This window comes from Boeremia exigua (assembly GCF_020726555.1).
Source record: "Boeremia exigua strain MPI-SDFR-AT-0100 chromosome Unknown C7974scaffold_2, whole genome shotgun sequence".
NCBI lineage: Eukaryota > Fungi > Ascomycota > Dothideomycetes > Pleosporales > Didymellaceae > Boeremia > Boeremia exigua.
Window position 1 is genome coordinate 3,106,310 of NW_025763519.1, and position 16,951 is coordinate 3,123,260.

The 16,951-nt window shown below is 58.3% G+C and overlaps 6 protein-coding genes across 6 annotated transcripts; 4 read left to right on the top strand and 2 right to left on the bottom strand.

The window, feature by feature from the left end:
- Positions 1-56: 56 nt before the first annotated feature.
- C7974DRAFT_386815 (CybS-domain-containing protein) lies at positions 57-1,253 on the top strand. Its single transcript, XM_046141101.1, has 3 exons — positions 57-342; positions 393-454; positions 561-1,253. Exons 1-3 carry the CDS (start codon positions 85-87, stop codon positions 844-846), a joined length of 606 nt encoding a protein of 201 aa, XP_046002108.1. The 5' UTR covers positions 57-84; the 3' UTR covers positions 847-1,253.
- A 440-nt stretch (positions 1,254-1,693) lies between these two features.
- C7974DRAFT_117432 (14-3-3 protein epsilon) lies at positions 1,694-2,957 on the bottom strand. The gene is made up of 5 exons (XM_046135096.1): positions 2,797-2,957; positions 2,441-2,745; positions 2,150-2,393; positions 2,031-2,101; positions 1,694-1,982 (listed from the first exon to the last, which is right to left on the bottom strand). Exons 1-5 carry the CDS (start codon positions 2,855-2,857, stop codon positions 1,866-1,868), a joined length of 798 nt encoding a protein of 265 aa, XP_046002109.1. The 5' UTR covers positions 2,858-2,957; the 3' UTR covers positions 1,694-1,865.
- Positions 2,958-4,308: 1,351 nt separating this feature from the next.
- On the top strand, positions 4,309-4,784 carry C7974DRAFT_409614 (mitochondrial ATPase inhibitor, IATP-domain-containing protein; the record flags this gene model as incomplete). The annotated part of the gene is made up of 4 exons (XM_046143408.1): positions 4,309-4,439; positions 4,496-4,561; positions 4,617-4,682; positions 4,733-4,784. The coding sequence occupies 4 exons, from the start codon at positions 4,309-4,311 to the stop codon at positions 4,782-4,784; spliced, it is 315 nt and encodes a 104-aa protein (XP_046002110.1).
- Positions 4,785-5,176: 392 nt separating this feature from the next.
- On the bottom strand, positions 5,177-7,773 carry C7974DRAFT_461066 (Nsp1-like C-terminal region-domain-containing protein). The gene is made up of 4 exons (XM_046146152.1): positions 7,176-7,773; positions 5,828-7,118; positions 5,648-5,771; positions 5,177-5,596 (listed from the first exon to the last, which is right to left on the bottom strand). Exons 1-4 carry the CDS (start codon positions 7,513-7,515, stop codon positions 5,381-5,383), a joined length of 1,971 nt encoding a protein of 656 aa, XP_046002111.1. The 5' UTR covers positions 7,516-7,773; the 3' UTR covers positions 5,177-5,380.
- A 119-nt stretch (positions 7,774-7,892) lies between these two features.
- On the top strand, positions 7,893-9,847 carry C7974DRAFT_386825 (uncharacterized protein). The gene is made up of 4 exons (XM_046141102.1): positions 7,893-8,167; positions 8,216-8,659; positions 8,711-9,012; positions 9,101-9,847. Exons 1-4 carry the CDS (start codon positions 8,101-8,103, stop codon positions 9,791-9,793), a joined length of 1,506 nt encoding a protein of 501 aa, XP_046002112.1. The 5' UTR covers positions 7,893-8,100; the 3' UTR covers positions 9,794-9,847.
- Positions 9,848-11,607: 1,760 nt separating this feature from the next.
- Positions 11,608-15,903, top strand: C7974DRAFT_117553 (uncharacterized protein). Its single transcript, XM_046135097.1, has 4 exons — positions 11,608-12,649; positions 12,706-15,320; positions 15,368-15,499; positions 15,548-15,903. Exons 1-4 carry the CDS (start codon positions 11,743-11,745, stop codon positions 15,851-15,853), a joined length of 3,960 nt encoding a protein of 1,319 aa, XP_046002113.1. The 5' UTR covers positions 11,608-11,742; the 3' UTR covers positions 15,854-15,903.
- Positions 15,904-16,951: the final 1,048 nt, after the last annotated feature.

Genomic DNA, 16,951 nt, shown 5'->3' on the forward strand with positions numbered 1-16,951 from the left:
ACGTGCAGCCGCACATAAGCAACGCCGCTGATTGGACGCCCGGGCTCCACCGCTACCCTCGGCCATGGGACATCATCGACGAACATGGCCCGGGTGCGCCTCTGCTCGTTCTTCCAGCACGAATCCGCCCTGACGACCGCAATGGCTTCCCTCATGCGTCCCTCTGTCCTCCGCCAGGCGCCCGCCGCGTCTCAGCGCGCCCTGTCTGCCTTTGCGCGCCCCACCGCGCTGGCCCAGTTCAAGCCCGCCTTCCAGACCTCCACGCGGGTCGCCGCCTTCCACGCAACGCAGCGCAACCAGATCCTGCCGCCGCTGCCGCAGACGATTGTTGGCACCGCAAACGTAAGGTCACGCGCGCCACGGCCTGTGTAGCATCTAACACGAAGACCCAGGAGCCCGTTGCTGTCCCCACGCCCGACTCCAGCCATGGATCCTACCACTGGAGCTTTGAGAGGTGGGTAGCGAGTCTTGTTTGCGTTGGCAGTAGCCGAGCTTGAAGAGCTGCATCTGCAGCAACAGCCATAGGGAAACAACCGCGGACTGCAGCTGACGCAACCCAGAATCGTCTCCGCCGGGCTCATCCCCCTCACAATCGCGCCCTTCGCCGCCGGCTCGCTGAACCCCGTCACCGACTCGATTCTCTGCGCCCTGCTCGTCGTCCACTCGCACATCGGTTTCGAGGCCTGTATCATTGACTATTTCCCCAAGAACCGCGTGCCCCGCGTCCTCGCCGCGGCCAACTGGGCGCTTCGTGCCGGAACCGTGCTTCTGGGCATTGCTCTGTACTCGTTCGAGACCAACGATGTTGGTGTTACGGAGGCCGTTAGGAGGCTTTGGACCGCATAGAGATCTAGAAGAAGGTGTTTGTGGATATGAGGAGCTTGTGAGGAATACATGTGCTATTAGGAATAAGCAAATACGCCAATTGTAACTTCTTGCGTGTCTTACTGTGCGTTGGAATAGTCTGAGTGATTCGATTATAATGGCCACTGATATAGGTGCACGCTGAACCGGTTGGTGCAGATGTGTTTCGTTCATATCAGCCGTGTATGCCAATCTGAGTCAGTCACCATTACCACTGCGCCCATACATCCCGCATGTGCCTTCCAGGCCTCAGAAGTGCCCGCTGCCGATCCTATCAGCGGACCGCAACCGCACGATCTTTATGCGGTGGTCACGTGTCGTTGGGCTGTAGAAGTCGCCTACGAGTAATGTTCTGTACACTATTCTCGCTCTCAACACGAGGGCCAAGCCCCTCCTGTTGAGGAGGCTCTAATGATGAGAACTTTGAACAGATCAGTTCGCGGACATCAACACTGACATTGACACCGTATTGATACCACAGCACATCACAGTCTATACCGCTCCCTTCTTCTCAATCAATCAATCAATCAACAGGTGGCACTGCGTTGTAGTATACGAGCAACAAGCAGCATCGCAGCGAGTCTAGTTTTTGCATTAGAATCTTTTTAGTATAACAAAAACATGCAGTAAAGGGCCTGGAACATCTAGCATCTAGCATCTAGCCTGCGTGCACGAGGACAACGCCAGTGAAAGCCAGAGAAAGCCAAGCCAAACCAAACCATAAACTTCATCAGACATGACGAGTCGCGAAGGTGACGTAACGTGACGCCACAACAACGTACTCAGAGGGCCGTACAAAACGTGTGGGGTGAGGGGAGCGGAACCGATTAAGTGTAAGATGTGATGACATGATGAAGATTTGGGAATCTAACGAAGAGCAAAAGCCCCTAGCACCCTCGGGCACCGTTCATGCCATTAGGGACAACGAACTAGACATCGTTGCCCATACCAAAATGCACCACGAATTCCGTGCTTTTTACTTATGTTGATTATGACATAGTCTATGCCTTGGTGTCAGCAGGTGCCTCGGTGCTGGTCTCGGCCTTGGGTGCCTCAGAGGCGGGCTCAGCAGCGGGCGCATCGGCAGAAGGCTCGGCCTCGGACGAAGTCCAGAGGGTCTGCAAAAGGTTAGCAATGTTAGAATTTGAAGTTACTTATGCACGTACCAGGTTGTCCCTCAGGAGCTGCATGATCAGGGTGGAGTCCTTGTAGCTCTCCTCAGACAGGGTGTCGAGCTCTGCGCGCGTGTTAGCGGGGCACGAAATTATTCACAATTTCGACTCACCAGCAATGGCGTCGTCGAAAGCCTGCTTGGCCAACTGGCAAGCCTGGTCGGGCGAGTTGAGGATCTCGTAGTAGAAGACGGAGAAGTTCAGGGCAAGGCCGAGGCGGATGGGGTGGGTGGGAGCCAGGTTCTGGGCAGCGACCTCGGTGGCGGCCTTGTAAGCCTCGAGCGACTTGTCGGCGGAAGTCTTGCGCTTGTCGCCAACGGCGAACTCGGCAAGGTAGCGGTGGTAGTCACCCTTCCTGTGAGTGTGATTAGCCGGGTCGCTGAGTAGGCGCGTGGGTCTTACATCTTGTGGTAGAAGACCTTGGACTCGCCGCTCTCGGCGGAGGGGATGAGGTGGCCGTCGAGGCACTCGAGGATGTCCTCGCAGATCTTGGCAAGCTCGGCCTCGATCTTCTGGCGGTACTCCTTGATGAGGGCAACCTGGGTCTCGTTGCCCTTGGACTCCTCCTTCTGCTCGATCGAGGTGACGATTCTCCATGAGGCACGGCGGGCACCGATGACGTTCTTGTAGGCGACGGAGAGAAGGTTGCGCTCCTCAACGGAAAGCTCCTGGTCCGCGCTGGCGACAGCCTTCATGTTCTCGACCATCTCTGTTCGCACGGATCAGCAGCAATTTCGCGATCTCGCGGGGACGAGCTTACCCTCATAGCGCTCAGCCTGCTCGGCCAGCTTGGCCAGGTAGACGGAATCCTCGTAACCCATTGTGAAAGTGGAGATCTGCAGGATTTGGTGGTTAGCAAAATCGAGCTAATGCGCGGCGTGAAAGTTTCGCAGCAAAGAACGGTCGCCAGTGCCCAGCCAGCCGAGAGCGCTCAGTGTGCGCTGTGGTGCGAGTTGCTGGCTCGAACATCGAAATCCAACTGCGTCGACACAGAGTGCGCAGCGTGCCGATTGTGGGTGAGATGCCAGCAGGACGCACGTCGCAGCGTCGATTGCGTGCGCTGACGTCGCTCAGCAGGCGTGGACGGCGAAAGGAGGGGTGGCTTGTGCGGTGCAATCCGCTGCCTCCCCGAATACGGCTCCCACTGCAAAACTGGCAACGGCTGCGACGGCGACGGTCGAGGCGACGGTACTCGAGGCGGACACTGTTCTGATGGCGCTGCCGGCCGGCGGCTGCTGTTGGGACCGCCTGGGGCGCAGCGTGCGTCACCGTGGTGGGCGCTGAGGTGACGACGGAACGCGGACAGGTACTTACGAAGAACGGTGAAGTGCGAATGTAGAGTGTGAGAGAAGAAGCTGTTCAGCGGTGGCGGTGCGTGGGACGGTGGTGTTGAGTCGTTGTCAAGGCTTCAGGTGAGTGTTTATGATAACGAGGGGGATGGGAGACGCCAAAGCGCACTAGTCCGCGTCGATCATGCCTGCGTTGGATGGTTTCACCTTCTTCCAGCCCTGCCTCGACCGCGCTGCTTTGACAGGTGCACATGTCCGTCACATTCGGCGGGCGTAAAAATACTCTGCTTCTGTCTGCTGCAGGAGTCGTCACGCTGTGTGAGGTTGTTCACTGCCTGCCCGCCGCGTCTTTGTACATCTGGTACCGACGCCCCGCATTTCTGGGATCATGACCGCTACTCACCGTGATGTGCAACAATCGTCGGGCACCGCATGGCTGCTTTTGACTCGTCTTCGGCACCGTCTGGGATTGGACGGGAGGCCTCGCGGGGAGACAGTTTGCATGTGGCAGTAGCACAGCGTGGAGTTGAATCCTCGACATAGTACTCATATGCTAGATGGACAGTTTCATGGCGTCGTTCTGAGCAAGAGCCTCATGTGGACATACTCTGCTAAGTGCCATATCCGTGACTGATCGATCACAGCCTTGCTGAAGCGTTGCCCTGATGCGCTTCGCAGTCCTCAGACACCCGTGAGCAAGCCGTGGCATCAGAGTTGATTCTGGTGCGACTCTCGAGCTCAAGAGCTCAAGAGCACACCATTATCCCTGCTATGAGACCAGCATGGCTGAAGGTTCATATCCGAACGTTCGAACCCCATTTCACGTGCCGTCCCGAATTGCTCTCAGCAACGGACTGCCTGATCAGCTTCGTCATATCTGGTCCGTGCTCCCTCCGTCAATCGTACCACCGAGCTTCGAGCTTCTCAAGCCATCGAAACAGGCACCCAAACAACTCCCAGCCAACAACTCCCAACATCTCAAAATGCTCCGCACATCCTTCATCAAGAGCGCGCGCGCCGTCGCCGCTCCCCGCTACTTCTCTGCCTCCGCTCTGCGCATGGCCGCGGGCGCAACTGGCTCCGGAGCCTCGAGGGCCACCGGCGCTGCTGGAGGGTGCGTCTCCATCCATTGCCCTCGCATATGCACCACAGGCGCTAACCGTACCACAGGGACGCCTTCACCAAGCGCGAGGCCGCTGCCGAGGAGCTTTACATCCGCCAGGAAGAGAAGGCCAAGTACGACCGCCACAACACCACACAAGACGCAATTGGCACCGCTAACGCCCCGCAGGCTCCTCGCCATCAAGGAGAAGCTCAAGCAGCAGAGGCAGCACATCGAGGACCTCGACAAGCACATGTGCGTTCCCCTCCCCAAACCGCTCTACACACAATACTGACAGCACTCAGCGACGATGTGATCAAGGAGGGCGAGGCCTCTGGCCAGGGCGAGCAGAAGTAAGCACTCAGTGCGCTTTTTTAGTCTCTGTTGCGCGTGTTTGTTAGATATTGTAGGATGCGAGCGCTGACTGCGTGGACTCGTGCAGCTATTGAATCACGATGCGTCGAGATTGACTGGATGAACTGCACACCAAACGCTCGCCGTGAAACACCGTGAGCTGATACTAGGAGTGATGTCTGTGAGATGGATGTTTCTGATCTTTTGCTCGGGTGTGCATTTGCACGCTGAAGTTGTCAGTGCAGCGTGTGTTTGAGCATCACTCTTTGTGAGTCGAAGAAGTGGTTAAACGACAACTCTCCTTCCGCGTCAACCTTTCTGCTATTGCGTCGTCTGCATGTTTGATTCCAATATCTGTGGCAACCCACATCTAAAATCGCTTCGAATATCTGAAATGCGTTTTCAAGCCTTTGGGCAACTCACAGCTGTGCCTGTACTCACGTATGGGTATGACGCTTGAATAATCTTGCTATATGACGTTCGAATAGTTTTGCTACATAGCCCTCTCCAACCGTCCTCCGCCTGCCCAAGCGACGCCAAAAAACGCCCAACCATGCACTCCAAGTTCCTAAAACTACATCGTACTCACGGCAACAACGCTATGCGTGGCCGCCATAGCGTTCGACTCTGTTCCCGCGGAAGCTCTTGTAAAAGTCGTCTGTGGGGTCAGTGCCCAGGCCGTTCCAGCCGTTGGCGCCGACAACGCGGCTCTCCTTCTGCGCCTTGGCGATCTTGTCTTGCAGCTGCGAGGCGCCCGAGTCGATGAGCTGGAGCTGGGAGAGCTGGGTGTTGAGGACGCGGACGACCTTTGTGAGCTGGTGGGGGTTAACGTGAGCACGGTGGGTAATGGAAGGTGGGGTACTTACAGGGTCGTCGGGCTTGCCAGTCTTGCTGAGCGTCTGGGATGTGGTGTTGATCTCCTCGATCATTTCTGTGAGGTCCTTGTTCAGCTCATTGAGGCGGTCTTGGAGCTTCTCGGCGAGCTTGTATCTGTACGACTGTGTTAGCTTCTACTCCTGGCAACATGACCGTGCTGGTGCACTTACGTCCTCTCGCGCTCCTGGTCAGGGCCACGCAGACCGTCTGAACGGCCAGACACGCCGTGCACCTTCATCAAGTTCTCGATTTCCTTCTCGTATCGGTCGAGATACGAGTCGAGTTCCTGCTGATTCTCCTCCATCATGGTCAGCTGCCTCTCAACTTCGGCCGCATCGCGCTCGGCTTGGAATGTCTTCGAGTACAACTGGCGAACCTTGTCGGAGTTCTCGACCAGCTCGCGGTCCCACTTTGCAACCGTCTCCGCTTGCGACTGGAACTCCTTCTGGTACCTGGACAGGTCCGCAGCCCAACGTGTGATGATCTCGTCCATGGACTTGTTCTTGAGACGCGACTGAGCGGATGGCGGGGGTCCAGCAGTGGAGTTTGCGAGTCCGCTTTTGTTTGCATCCCCTGAAGCTGCAGGTGTAGCACCAAGAGTGGCCTTGGGCTGAGCAGGCGTTGAAGCTGGTGCTGTTGCTCCACCCAGGCCAGCAAAGAGGCCTCCCGTTGCACCTGATGCTGGTGGTGCGGAAGACGCCGGCGTTGCGGAGCTTGCAGCAGCACCGCCAGCACCAGCACCAGCGAAAAGACCAGGAGTTGAGCTAGTGGTGGTGGTAGCAGTGCCGCTCGTTGCAGTTGTCGTGGCTCCAGCGGCAGGGGTCGAGTTGCTTGGCGTGCTCACCTCGGGCTTCGTGAAGATGCTGGGGGCTGAGCTACCGCTAGCTGCGGGAGCACTTGGTGTGGACGCTCCGGCAAACAGACCGGGTGAAGGTGCTGCCGATGAAGTCGAGGGCTTGTTGTTGAAGCCACCAAACGCCGAAGCCAGCGATGACTGTGGGGCAGCAGACTGCGATGCAGGTGTAGATGCTCCCAGGCTGAATGCAGGAGTCTTGCCTGCAGGCGGTGTGCTGGAAAAGCCAGCTCCGCTGAACAGTCCTGCAGCGGGCTTGGGCGTCTGCTGCGAGCTCGGCGCAGCGGCAGGGGTGGTCGGGGTCGCAGCCTTGTTCGCATCGTTCCCGCCGAACAGACCTGTCGTCGGCGCGGGCTTGGCTCCAAACAGGTTGAGTGTTGCGGGTGCAGCGTCAGGCTTGGATCCAAACAAGGGGGCGCCAGGCGTGCTGGCACTGGTCTGGCGGTTGTGTGCTCCGCCTAGCGAGAAGCCCGACGGGGCTGCAGGAGTCTGGCCGAACAGGTTTGTTCCGGGGGGGTTGCCCATGGGCGTGGTTGAAGGGAGGGCGAAAGTCTTTGCGGCAGCGGGCGTAGCGGCAGGCGTGAAAGAGCCTGTGGTGGCTGTCGATGCTGTGGCTGTTAGCAGCTACCTCGGCCGAGAGAGAGCAGAGAAGCGAGAGGACGCACCTCCTGTGGAAAACAAGCCGCCAGTCGTCGGGGCAGCGCCTGGGGACGCAGCCGGAGCGGCGCCAGTCGATGCGGCTCCAAACAGAGACGGCTTCGCAGCGTCGCCAGGCTTCGCGGCGCCAAACCCAAAGCCCGAGGTGGCTGGCGCGCCCGCGGGCTTGCTGCCAAAGCCGCCGCCGCCAAAGATGCCGCCGGTGCTTCCTGCGGTGCTCGCTGGGGTGCTCGCTCCCGTGCTGGCGGCGCCAAACGGCGAAGAGCCGGCGGCGTTGGAGAAGAGCGAGCCTGCAGGCTTGGGGTCGGCATTGCCGCCGGCCGGCTTTCCAAAGGTCCAGCCAGACATGATTGCGTCGAGGATGGCGACTGCACGCGCGAGCTGGGCGGTGTTGGGGGACGGGGTGGGACGGGGCGCGGAGCTGGTTGCTGTTTGCTGGTTGCTGTGGAGGCCGGCAGCGGGTGCGCAATTGGCGCAGTGGGTCGCAGAGGGTCGCAGAGAGGCGCGGGTCGGGTCACAGCGCGGCAGACGCAGCGGATGCAGCAATGGCAGCAAGACGTGGGTGCAGCGAGGGCCTGCGCAGGAGCTCCGCGTCGTTCACAGTCGCCGGCGCGTGCGCGTCGCAGCCGCCAAAAGTCGGGCAGGGCTGCATGGGCGGCCGGCCCTACGTTGATCCAGCTGAGCTGCGCGGGTCGGCGATCGAGAGCGCTCTATTCCCCGCGTGCCTGAACCGCGACCACGGAGGCGCAGCACGCTGAACATTTGCCTGTCCGCCGCCCCGACCCTCCGCGTCCATCTGCCTCGCACCGCCCCTCCTGCCGGCCTCGATCTGCCCCCGCGCTGCACATTGGCCGTCGCCGCCGTTCCGCACACGTCGCCCTCTCCGGGCCCAGCACCCCCAGCACTCCAGCACTCCAGCACCCCGACGCCAGCATGACTGACGACCTGGCCCCGCCCCGCAAGAGCGTCGAACTCGAGGATCCGGGCGCGAAGGAGCTCGGTACGCCAGGTCCCCCGTCCGCCCGCCGCCCTGCTGACCCGCGTGCAGTCGACTCGGACAACGAGCACTTCTCCGATGCCTCAGAGGGCCGCGTGCACGAGAAGGGCCTGGCCCAGGGCCTCGCGCAGAGCAGAGCCGAGGCAACGTCGCCCATTCCCATCACCCGCGTCGAGCGCGTCGACGACGAGCCTGCCCACGGCGAGGTCCCCGGCACCGCCGCCTACAGCATGCGGACCCAGGACGCCGTGCCCGACGAGGTCGAGATTGTGCCCGACGGCCAGCGCAGCCGCAGCACCTCGCGTGTGAGCGCCAGCGACCGCCCGCTCACCCCCGGCGGCACCCCCGTCCCCAAGACGGTCGTCGAGCGCATCGACCCGGACCAGCCTGCCCACGGCGAGGTGCCCGGCACGCTCGCCCACCAGCAGCGCCTCGCCGACGCCGCCCCCGACATCATCGTCAAGGCCCCCGAGCCGCCGCAGCGAGACTCCCCAGGTACGTAAGGCATTTCTGTGGTGCCTCCCTGCGTGCCGTTGACGGAAGAAGGGTCGCCAACTGCCTCCATTGATAGGTCTCCGATAAGCGACACCGCCGCCGACCACGCCCCGACCGAGCCAGACGACTCTCCTGAAGACACGCAGCACTCGGCGGACGCGGATGCGGACGCGGACGAGGACGATGGGTTCGGCGACTTTGACGAGTTCGAAGAGGGCGGCCAAGACGGCGACGACGACTTTGGGGACTTTGACGATGGGTTTCAGCAAGGTGAGGAACAGGCAGAGACTACATTTGACAGCCCCCAAAATCAAACACCCGTACCCGCCCCTCCACAGCCACCACCAGGCCCCGTAAGTGCACCACATCTAGCCCAAGCCAGTTCATGTTTCCTGCTGAAGCATGTTGCGGTGATGTCTGAACTGACCTCCAACCAAACAGCCTGTCCTCGATTTTGCCACTCTCTCATCTCTGGACGCCATCATCGAAGCAACACAGCCCTATGTCAATGAGATATATGCATTCCCTCAAGACCTGCCCAGCATAGCCACATCCGGCGACACTCGCTCCATCTTTCACTCTGAGCGGAGTCACTCGCTCTGGACACAGCTGGTTGCACCACCACCATTGCAGCCACCTGACTGGGTCCGTTCCAGGATACGGCGCCTATTCCTTGTCTCGCTTGGAGTGCCCGTCGATCTCGATGAGATCCTGCCTGCCTCTAAACAGAAAAAGCTTATTCTTCCTTCCATCAACATCCCAGGCGACAAGTCTCCACGCCCATCGTCAGACGGCCGCAACAACGCACTGGACCGCGTCAAGAAGGAGAATGCATCAAACACATCAGTAGATTCGTCAAAGTCAAAGACAGAAAGGCCACGAAAAGGACCACCACCTCCTCCAGAATTGGATCTCAGCGCCACCTCTATGCTATGCGCGACAACTGAAGCAGCTCTACTCAATTTCACCGACGACGAACTGCAGAAACATGTCGACCGCCTCAAGACCCTTCAGACTAGAGCGGGGCAGGTCTTTGAGTACTGGCAGAAGCAGCTGGAGAGTGCATTGGGCGACAAAGATGCTTTCGAGCAGGTCATTGAAAGTTTGGTAGCACATGCAAAGAAGCTCAGGTAGCAGTCAGGTAGCGTTAGAATAGAAATGAGCACATAGTAATGCATAATATCTAGCCATGTACTTTGTATGACTTTGTATGTACATACGGGGAGGGCATCGCACCGTAAAGTGCGTTCAGGCGTCCCGGGAACCATCCATCCGCTCCCTTGCTCTCCACGTGAAAGCGAGCAGCCGAGTCTCGGGCTCATGAAACGAGCTATTGGACCCTGATTCCACCACAAAGTAACTAAAGTGGGCTCAAACAGACACTTTTGCGGTAGAGGCCCGCTGTGCATGCTCGTAACCCCACTACATCGGCACTTCAGTCTGCCACGAATCCACGAATCTACGTCGAAGCTCAGAGATCAAGATCGAGCTGTCAGTTCAGTGGAATTCTGCGGGCTTACACACGCGCTACAGTCTCACCCAAACGTGTTGAGGGGCGTTACAACCGGCGGAAACCCGAGCGTGAGCCCCAGATAACGATACGACCATGGAGACGTGACGGAAGATCCGAAAAGGAACGTGTGTGGTGATCTTGGTGGGGCTGTCATCTGCTCAATCGGCCGCTTGCGCCACGCCCATTGGCCGCTGAGGCGCAAGACGTGCGCCCGTTGGCTGCCCCGCGAGAGATCACGAAGCCGTGTGCAGAGGGTGACAAGGCCTGCGGTCCGATACGCTGTAGTGATGTGACGACATGCTGCGCAAGGGACGACCAAACAGCAGCGCGGACACGGTCAGCGGCCGGGGGGCGAAATGAATAGGGCTCCTGTGGGCTTGGGAAACATCGGCAGCAGTTTGCAAATCGAAGAGTGGAAATTCGATGCCGTCCGAAACGTGCAATGCGGTTACGAGAGCACGTACGCTAGTGAGAAATAGACCTGGGTACCGCGGCAATCTTCACCGCATCGAGCCAACAGGGCATTGAGATGGAGACCCTGGTGTCAAACTTCGTATCAGCGAACGAAGAGAGGCTTTGTGGCGACGGATTACCCCTATTCGACGCCCCGAACCGAGGCGATGGAGCCTTTGTATTCGCTGTCACGGCATGTTCCCGGTTGCAGAAACGGTTTCACGGTGTGGGTGCTCCTGCGCTGGCGGAGGAGGGCAGATGCCGGCTCGCTCCCAAGGCTCAAGGTTGGGCGCGGTCAAGGTCAAGTGGGAGGTGACACTCATTTCCCTCGTACCTCCAGCTGCAGTGCGAGGTGCCTGGCAACACGTGCAGCCACATGACGTCTCTAGGTAGGCGTGCAGCGGCCGCCGCGGAGGTCGCAGGCTGCAACAATGGAGCTGGAGGATGCATGGAACAGGAGGAAGCGCCAGAGAACGCAGCGCTGCCGCCTTGCACCGACGCTGCTAAGTGCTAACGTCGCGCCGAGTCTTCCACGCGCGGCGGCGGCTTGACCGCGGCGCACGCTGCCGGCCAGCGCGGTGGTGGGTGGAGACCAGGGTGTGCTCTCCCTAACGCCTGTCATTTGGAAGCTAGCCACCGTAGCGAGGGCAGGTGGTCTTTGTGCTCAGTCCGCGCAGCAGACGCATATCGGCGATCTTTTCGCACTGCACCGCTGCTTGACTGTGAAGGACGCTCGCCGGTCTCTCTGCAGGTGCTTCTGCCCCCCTCCGCTCCTTCTGCTGCTGCCGTGTGTGATCTTGCGTGGCATCGACCACCATTCGCCTTGCACCGCGCTGCATTCCGCTAGGTACTCGCGGCCACTATTGCCAGTCGTCACGCCAGGCCTCTTTGGACATCCCTCCCATCGCCGCAGCGTCTCAGCGGGGCCTTGTCGACCGCCAGTGCACCGACCGCTCGCGACAATCCTGCTGCCGTCTCCTCGCGGCTGGCAGCTCTCCTCGCCTCCTGCTGCCCACCACTTTCCTTGATCGCGACCCGCGAGGCTGCACGCGCCCGTCCCTCCCCGTCCTCAATGGTACACGCATAGCCCACCGACACCCGCCTCCTGCCCGCAGCCATGGCTGCCCAAACATACTCCGGGCTCGCCGACTACGTCAAGAACCTCGCCAGGGCCCACGACCCCGCCCGCGATGCCTCCTTCAAGGCCCAGATAGCCGCCAACGGCGCAAACTTCACCGCCCATGCCATCCAGCTGCCCGGGCCCGACTGCCCTGAAAAGGCCCAGCTGCAGAAGGAGATGGCTGCGCTGTGTGCGCGCATCGACTTCCTCGAGCATAAGAGCAACGCCGCCATCCAGCCCGGCGCTCTGCCCATCACGCCTGCCGGCGAGCCGACCGAGGAGGGCTTCGTCTACACATCAGCCGGTGCCTTCCCCAAGCCCAGTGCGCCCTTCGACCGCCGCGGCTCCACCAAAGAGCAGCGGGCGCTGTGGGTCAGCAACTGGCTGGCTGCAAAGGAGTCCAACGGCGATGGTGGCGAGGAGTCTGCAGCTGCCCTCACCGAGGAGCAGCTCAACTACCTGCGCGACCACCTGAACAAGCAGGCCGACCAGATCAAGAACCAGCGCGAGCACATTGACAATTTGAGCGCCGAAGTCAACAAGCAGCTGAGCAACCAGAACATGGTCTTCGAGCACGGCATCGAGGACATTGGTGCTCTCAAGCGTGAGCTTGGCAAGCACCAGCAGGCCAACCTGGCTTTCCAAAAGGCCCTGCGCGAGATTGGTGCCATCGTCACAGCTGTCGCTATGGGCGACCTGAGCAAGAAAGTTTTGATCCACGCCAAAGAGATGGACCCTGAAATTACCCTGTTCAAACGCACAATCAACACCATGGTGGACCAGCTGCAGGAGTTTGCTAGTCAGGTCACCTTCTTGGCCCGAGAAGTCGGTACTGAGGGTAGACTCGGCGGTCAGGCAAACCTACCAGGTGTTGACGGTATTTGGGCCGAACTGACCGATTCTGGTAAGTTGTTTGTATTGTAGTCCCCAATCGGGCCGTCTACTAACCACCATGTACAGTCAACGACATGGCCAAGAACCTTACCGAGCAGGTGCGAGAAATCGCCGTAGTTACAACTGCCGTCGCCCACGGCGATCTGAGCAGGAAAATTGAGCGTCCAGCAAGGGGAGAAATCCTCCAGCTGCAACAGACAATTAATACCATGGTGGACCAACTGCAATCGTTTGCGACAGAGGTCACGAAAGTGGCTAGAGATGTCGGTACCGAAGGCAAGCTTGGTGGTCAAGCCGAAATCGCTGGCGTTAAGGGCATGTGGAACGAGCTGACCGTCAACGTGAATGCCATGGCCCAAAATCTTACAACCCAGGTGCGAGATATCGCTCAAGTAACAACGGCTGTCGCACAAGGTAATCTCACTCGGAAGGTTGAGGCTGAGTGTAAAGGCGAGATCCTGGAACTCAAGCTCACCATCAACCGCATGGTTGACCAACTGCAACAATTCGCGCACGAAGTTACCAAGATCGCCAGAGAAGTGGGATCTGAAGGTAGACTGGGTGGTCAAGCCACAGTTCATGGGGTCGAGGGAACCTGGAAAGACCTGACCGAAAACGTCAACGGCATGGCCATGAACCTGACGACGCAAGTACGAGAGATCGCCGAAGTTACAACAGCTGTAGCAAGAGGAGACTTGAGTCGCAAGGTCAAGGCCGAGGTCCAGGGTGAAATTTTGTCCTTGAAGATCACCATCAACACCATGGTTGACCGCCTGAACACATTTGCCCAGGAAGTCAGCAAGGTTGCGCGTGAAGTCGGAACTGATGGTATTCTGGGTGGACAAGCGCAAGTCGACAACGTGGAAGGAAAATGGAAGGATCTCACAAACAACGTCAACACCATGGCGCAGAACCTGACATTACAGGTGCGAAGTATCTCAGAAGTCACACAGGCCATTGCCAAGGGAGACATGAGCAGGAGAGTTCACGTGGATGCCGAAGGAGAAATCCGTCTACTGAAGGATACCGTCAACGACATGGTCATGAGGCTCGACGAGTGGTCACTTGCCGTGAAGCGCGTTGCTCGCGATGTCGGCGTCGACGGAAAGATGGGCGGACAAGCCGACGTCAGGGACATTGATGGACGCTGGAAAGAGATTACCACGGACGTCAACACAATGGCCCAGAACTTGACATCGCAAGTGCGCGCATTCGGCGATATCACAAATGCTGCTATGGAGGGCAAGTTCACGCAGATCACAGTTGAGGCGTCTGGTGAGATGGACGAGCTGAAGAGGAAGATCAACCAGATGGTGTCCAGCTTGCGGGAGTCCATTCAGAGGAACACGGCTGCCAGGGAGGCCGCCGAATTGGCCAACAAGACCAAGTCTGAGTTCTTGGCCAACATGTCTCACGAGATCCGAACTCCTATGAACGGTATCATTGGTATGACGCAGCTTACGCTCGACACCGATCTTACACACGCTCAGCGCGAGATGTTGACAATCGTCCACAATCTGGCCGGTCAGCTCTTGACCATCATCGACGACATCCTTGATATCTCCAAGATCGAGGCAAACCGCATGGTCATGGAGGAAATTCCATTCTCGATCCGTGGTACAATCTTCAACGCGCTGAAATCGTTGGCTTCGCGGGCCAATGAGCGCAAATTGAACTTGGCCTACGACGTTTCCTTCAGGGTACCAGACTACGTAGTTGGTGACTCTTTCAGGTTGAGACAGATCATCTTGAACCTTGTCGGAAACGCCATCAAATTCACTGAGCGTGGAGAAGTCAAGGTTGCCATCAGTATGGCACAAGAGCAGGAGTGTGGTCCTGAGCAGTACGTCTTCCAGTTTGCTGTCTCCGACACGGGTATAGGTATCCGTGGCGACAAGCTCAACTTGATCTTCGACACTTTCCAGCAAGCCGATGGTTCGACGACCAGGAAGTTTGGTGGTACCGGTCTTGGACTATCCATCTCGAAGAGACTCGTGACGCTCATGGGCGGTCGCATGTGGGTTGAGTCTGACTTTGGCAAGGGAAGTGTGTTCTACTTCACGTGCAGAGTCCGTCTTGGGAAACCTGATATCAGTGCTATTCAGCCCAACCTGAGGGCGTACAATGGACACACAGTCATCTTCATCGATCAAGGCCACTCTAATTTCTCCGACGAAGTTGTTACCCATCTCAAATCTCTGAACCTCGTTCCCATGGTCGTCGGCTCTGTCGAAGAGGTACCAGCATCAGACAAGAGGACTAACATTGCTTACGACTGCGTCATTGTCGACAACGACGCCACAGCACGAGAGCTGAGGGGCGAGGATCGCTTCAAGTACATCCCGCTTGTAATGCTCACGCCCAGAGTAGCGATAAGTCTGAGGTCAGCTCTGGAGAACGGTATCTCCAGTTACATGACCACGCCCTGCTTGCCCATCGATTTGGGTAACGCACTCATCCCTGCTCTTGATGGACGCGCTGCGCCTCTGGTCTCTGATCACTCGAAGTCTTTCAACATTTTGCTTGCGGAGGATAACGCTGTGAACCAGAAGCTAGCTGTTCGCATTCTGGAGAAGTACCACCACAGAGTCACCGTTGCTAATAACGGTCTGGAAGCGTTTGAGGCCATCCAAAAGAAGCGCTATGACTGTATCCTCATGGACGTACAGATGCCTGTCATGGTGAGTCTATCAATTCTTGTCTCTGACTTTGACTGACGGTTTGGTAGGGTGGCTTCGAGGCTACAGCGAAGATTCGTGAATGGGAGCGTGAGAATGGTATTCCGTCTACTGCAGTCATTGCCCTCACCGCCCACGCTATGGTCGGTGATCGTGAGAAGTGTCTGGCAGCGCAGATGGACGTAAGTTGCTACAAAACCCACCACCTTGCTCCGAGCTAACAGCAGCAGGATTACCTTTCCAAACCCCTCCGTCAAAACCAGCTCATTCAAACCATTCTCCGATGCGCAACAATGGGCGGCGGAATCTACGATGCTTCCCACGCGAAAGACAACCTCACACCCACGCTCGGCCGCATCGACGCTTCTCCCAACACCACTCCCCACGCAAACCCGTCGAAACGTCCCCAACTCGAAGCACGCGGCTTCACAGAACGAGGGCCCGCGGCCGCCGAGTCTCCGAAGCTTCTGGCGGCTGATCAGACAGACGATTCTGTCCAAGGGGTACTGTTAAGATCCATGTCCGACATGCACTGAACGAGGCTGATGAGTGGCAGTTGCTCCTGAGGAGTCACAGTAGCTGACTATCTTCGGACAAGAGGAAGAGGGGGAAAGGAGACGACGAAGGACCCGAGACTAAGAAATCAAGGGTTGGGGAGCTGGAGTAGTGCGGATCTTCCTCTTGTCGTGTGAAGAAGGGAGTTGTAAAAGCTTGGAAGATACCCCGGATGGAGTTTCTGCAGTCACGCAGTGGTGGATGGCCATGTTCGGTCTCGTTGAACTAGTCGAGCAGCCTGGCGGGCGCGCTCTTCCTGCTTTGGATGTCTTTGGCGAGCTGCGGCGTTCTTGTTGTGCGGCATGGACACTCTCGGAGTGCTGGGCTGGATGCATTCCTATTGGTTTTCGATTGCATATCGCTAGGAGTTGTCGTTCCTGTTTGCGCGGATGATGGTATACATCTTACTCTCTTGTTTATTCGTTCGCTTTACCCTTGTTCAATCAAGCCCTTCGATGTTTACTATGCTCGTCGAGTGTGGCGTCCAGACGCTGTTGCACGCATGCAGTGAGCTCAAACTGACACAAGGTTGACGTTCGTTACAAAGCCATAAACAGCACTCGTACACAAGTAGCCCAGCTCCATATCTATAAGTCTTCAATTTATTCAACGTCAAAACCATCAACGAGCCACCATCTCAACCACATCCCCGCAGTACGACGGTCCAATGCCGCCGCCCTAGAACCCCCCCCCCCCCCCCCCCCTCTAGAACTGGACCACGACCCGCAGAACCCTGGCCCGCCACCCGTCAAGCACCAACGCCACACCGACTTACCCCGAGAAGCAGCTGAGTCTTCAGAGTCTGCGTGCGCGTGCGCGTGTGCGAGAAAGGCGTGGCGAGAGACGATGGGTATGCGCTTGTCACGTCCCGTCGCGTGTGTGACCCAGGAGCACTGACGCAAAACATGTTTTTGCAGTGTGGTCCAGCGTGCGGTGTTTCGAAGAACGGCCGTCGGCGGTGTACTGTAGGCGTCCAGCGTACATGATTGTAAGGGCCCGTCTCGTCGCCCTCTAGGTATCAACCCATCGTGGGCATATGCACCGAACCACGAAACCCGGGCATGACTCGTCCCTGCACC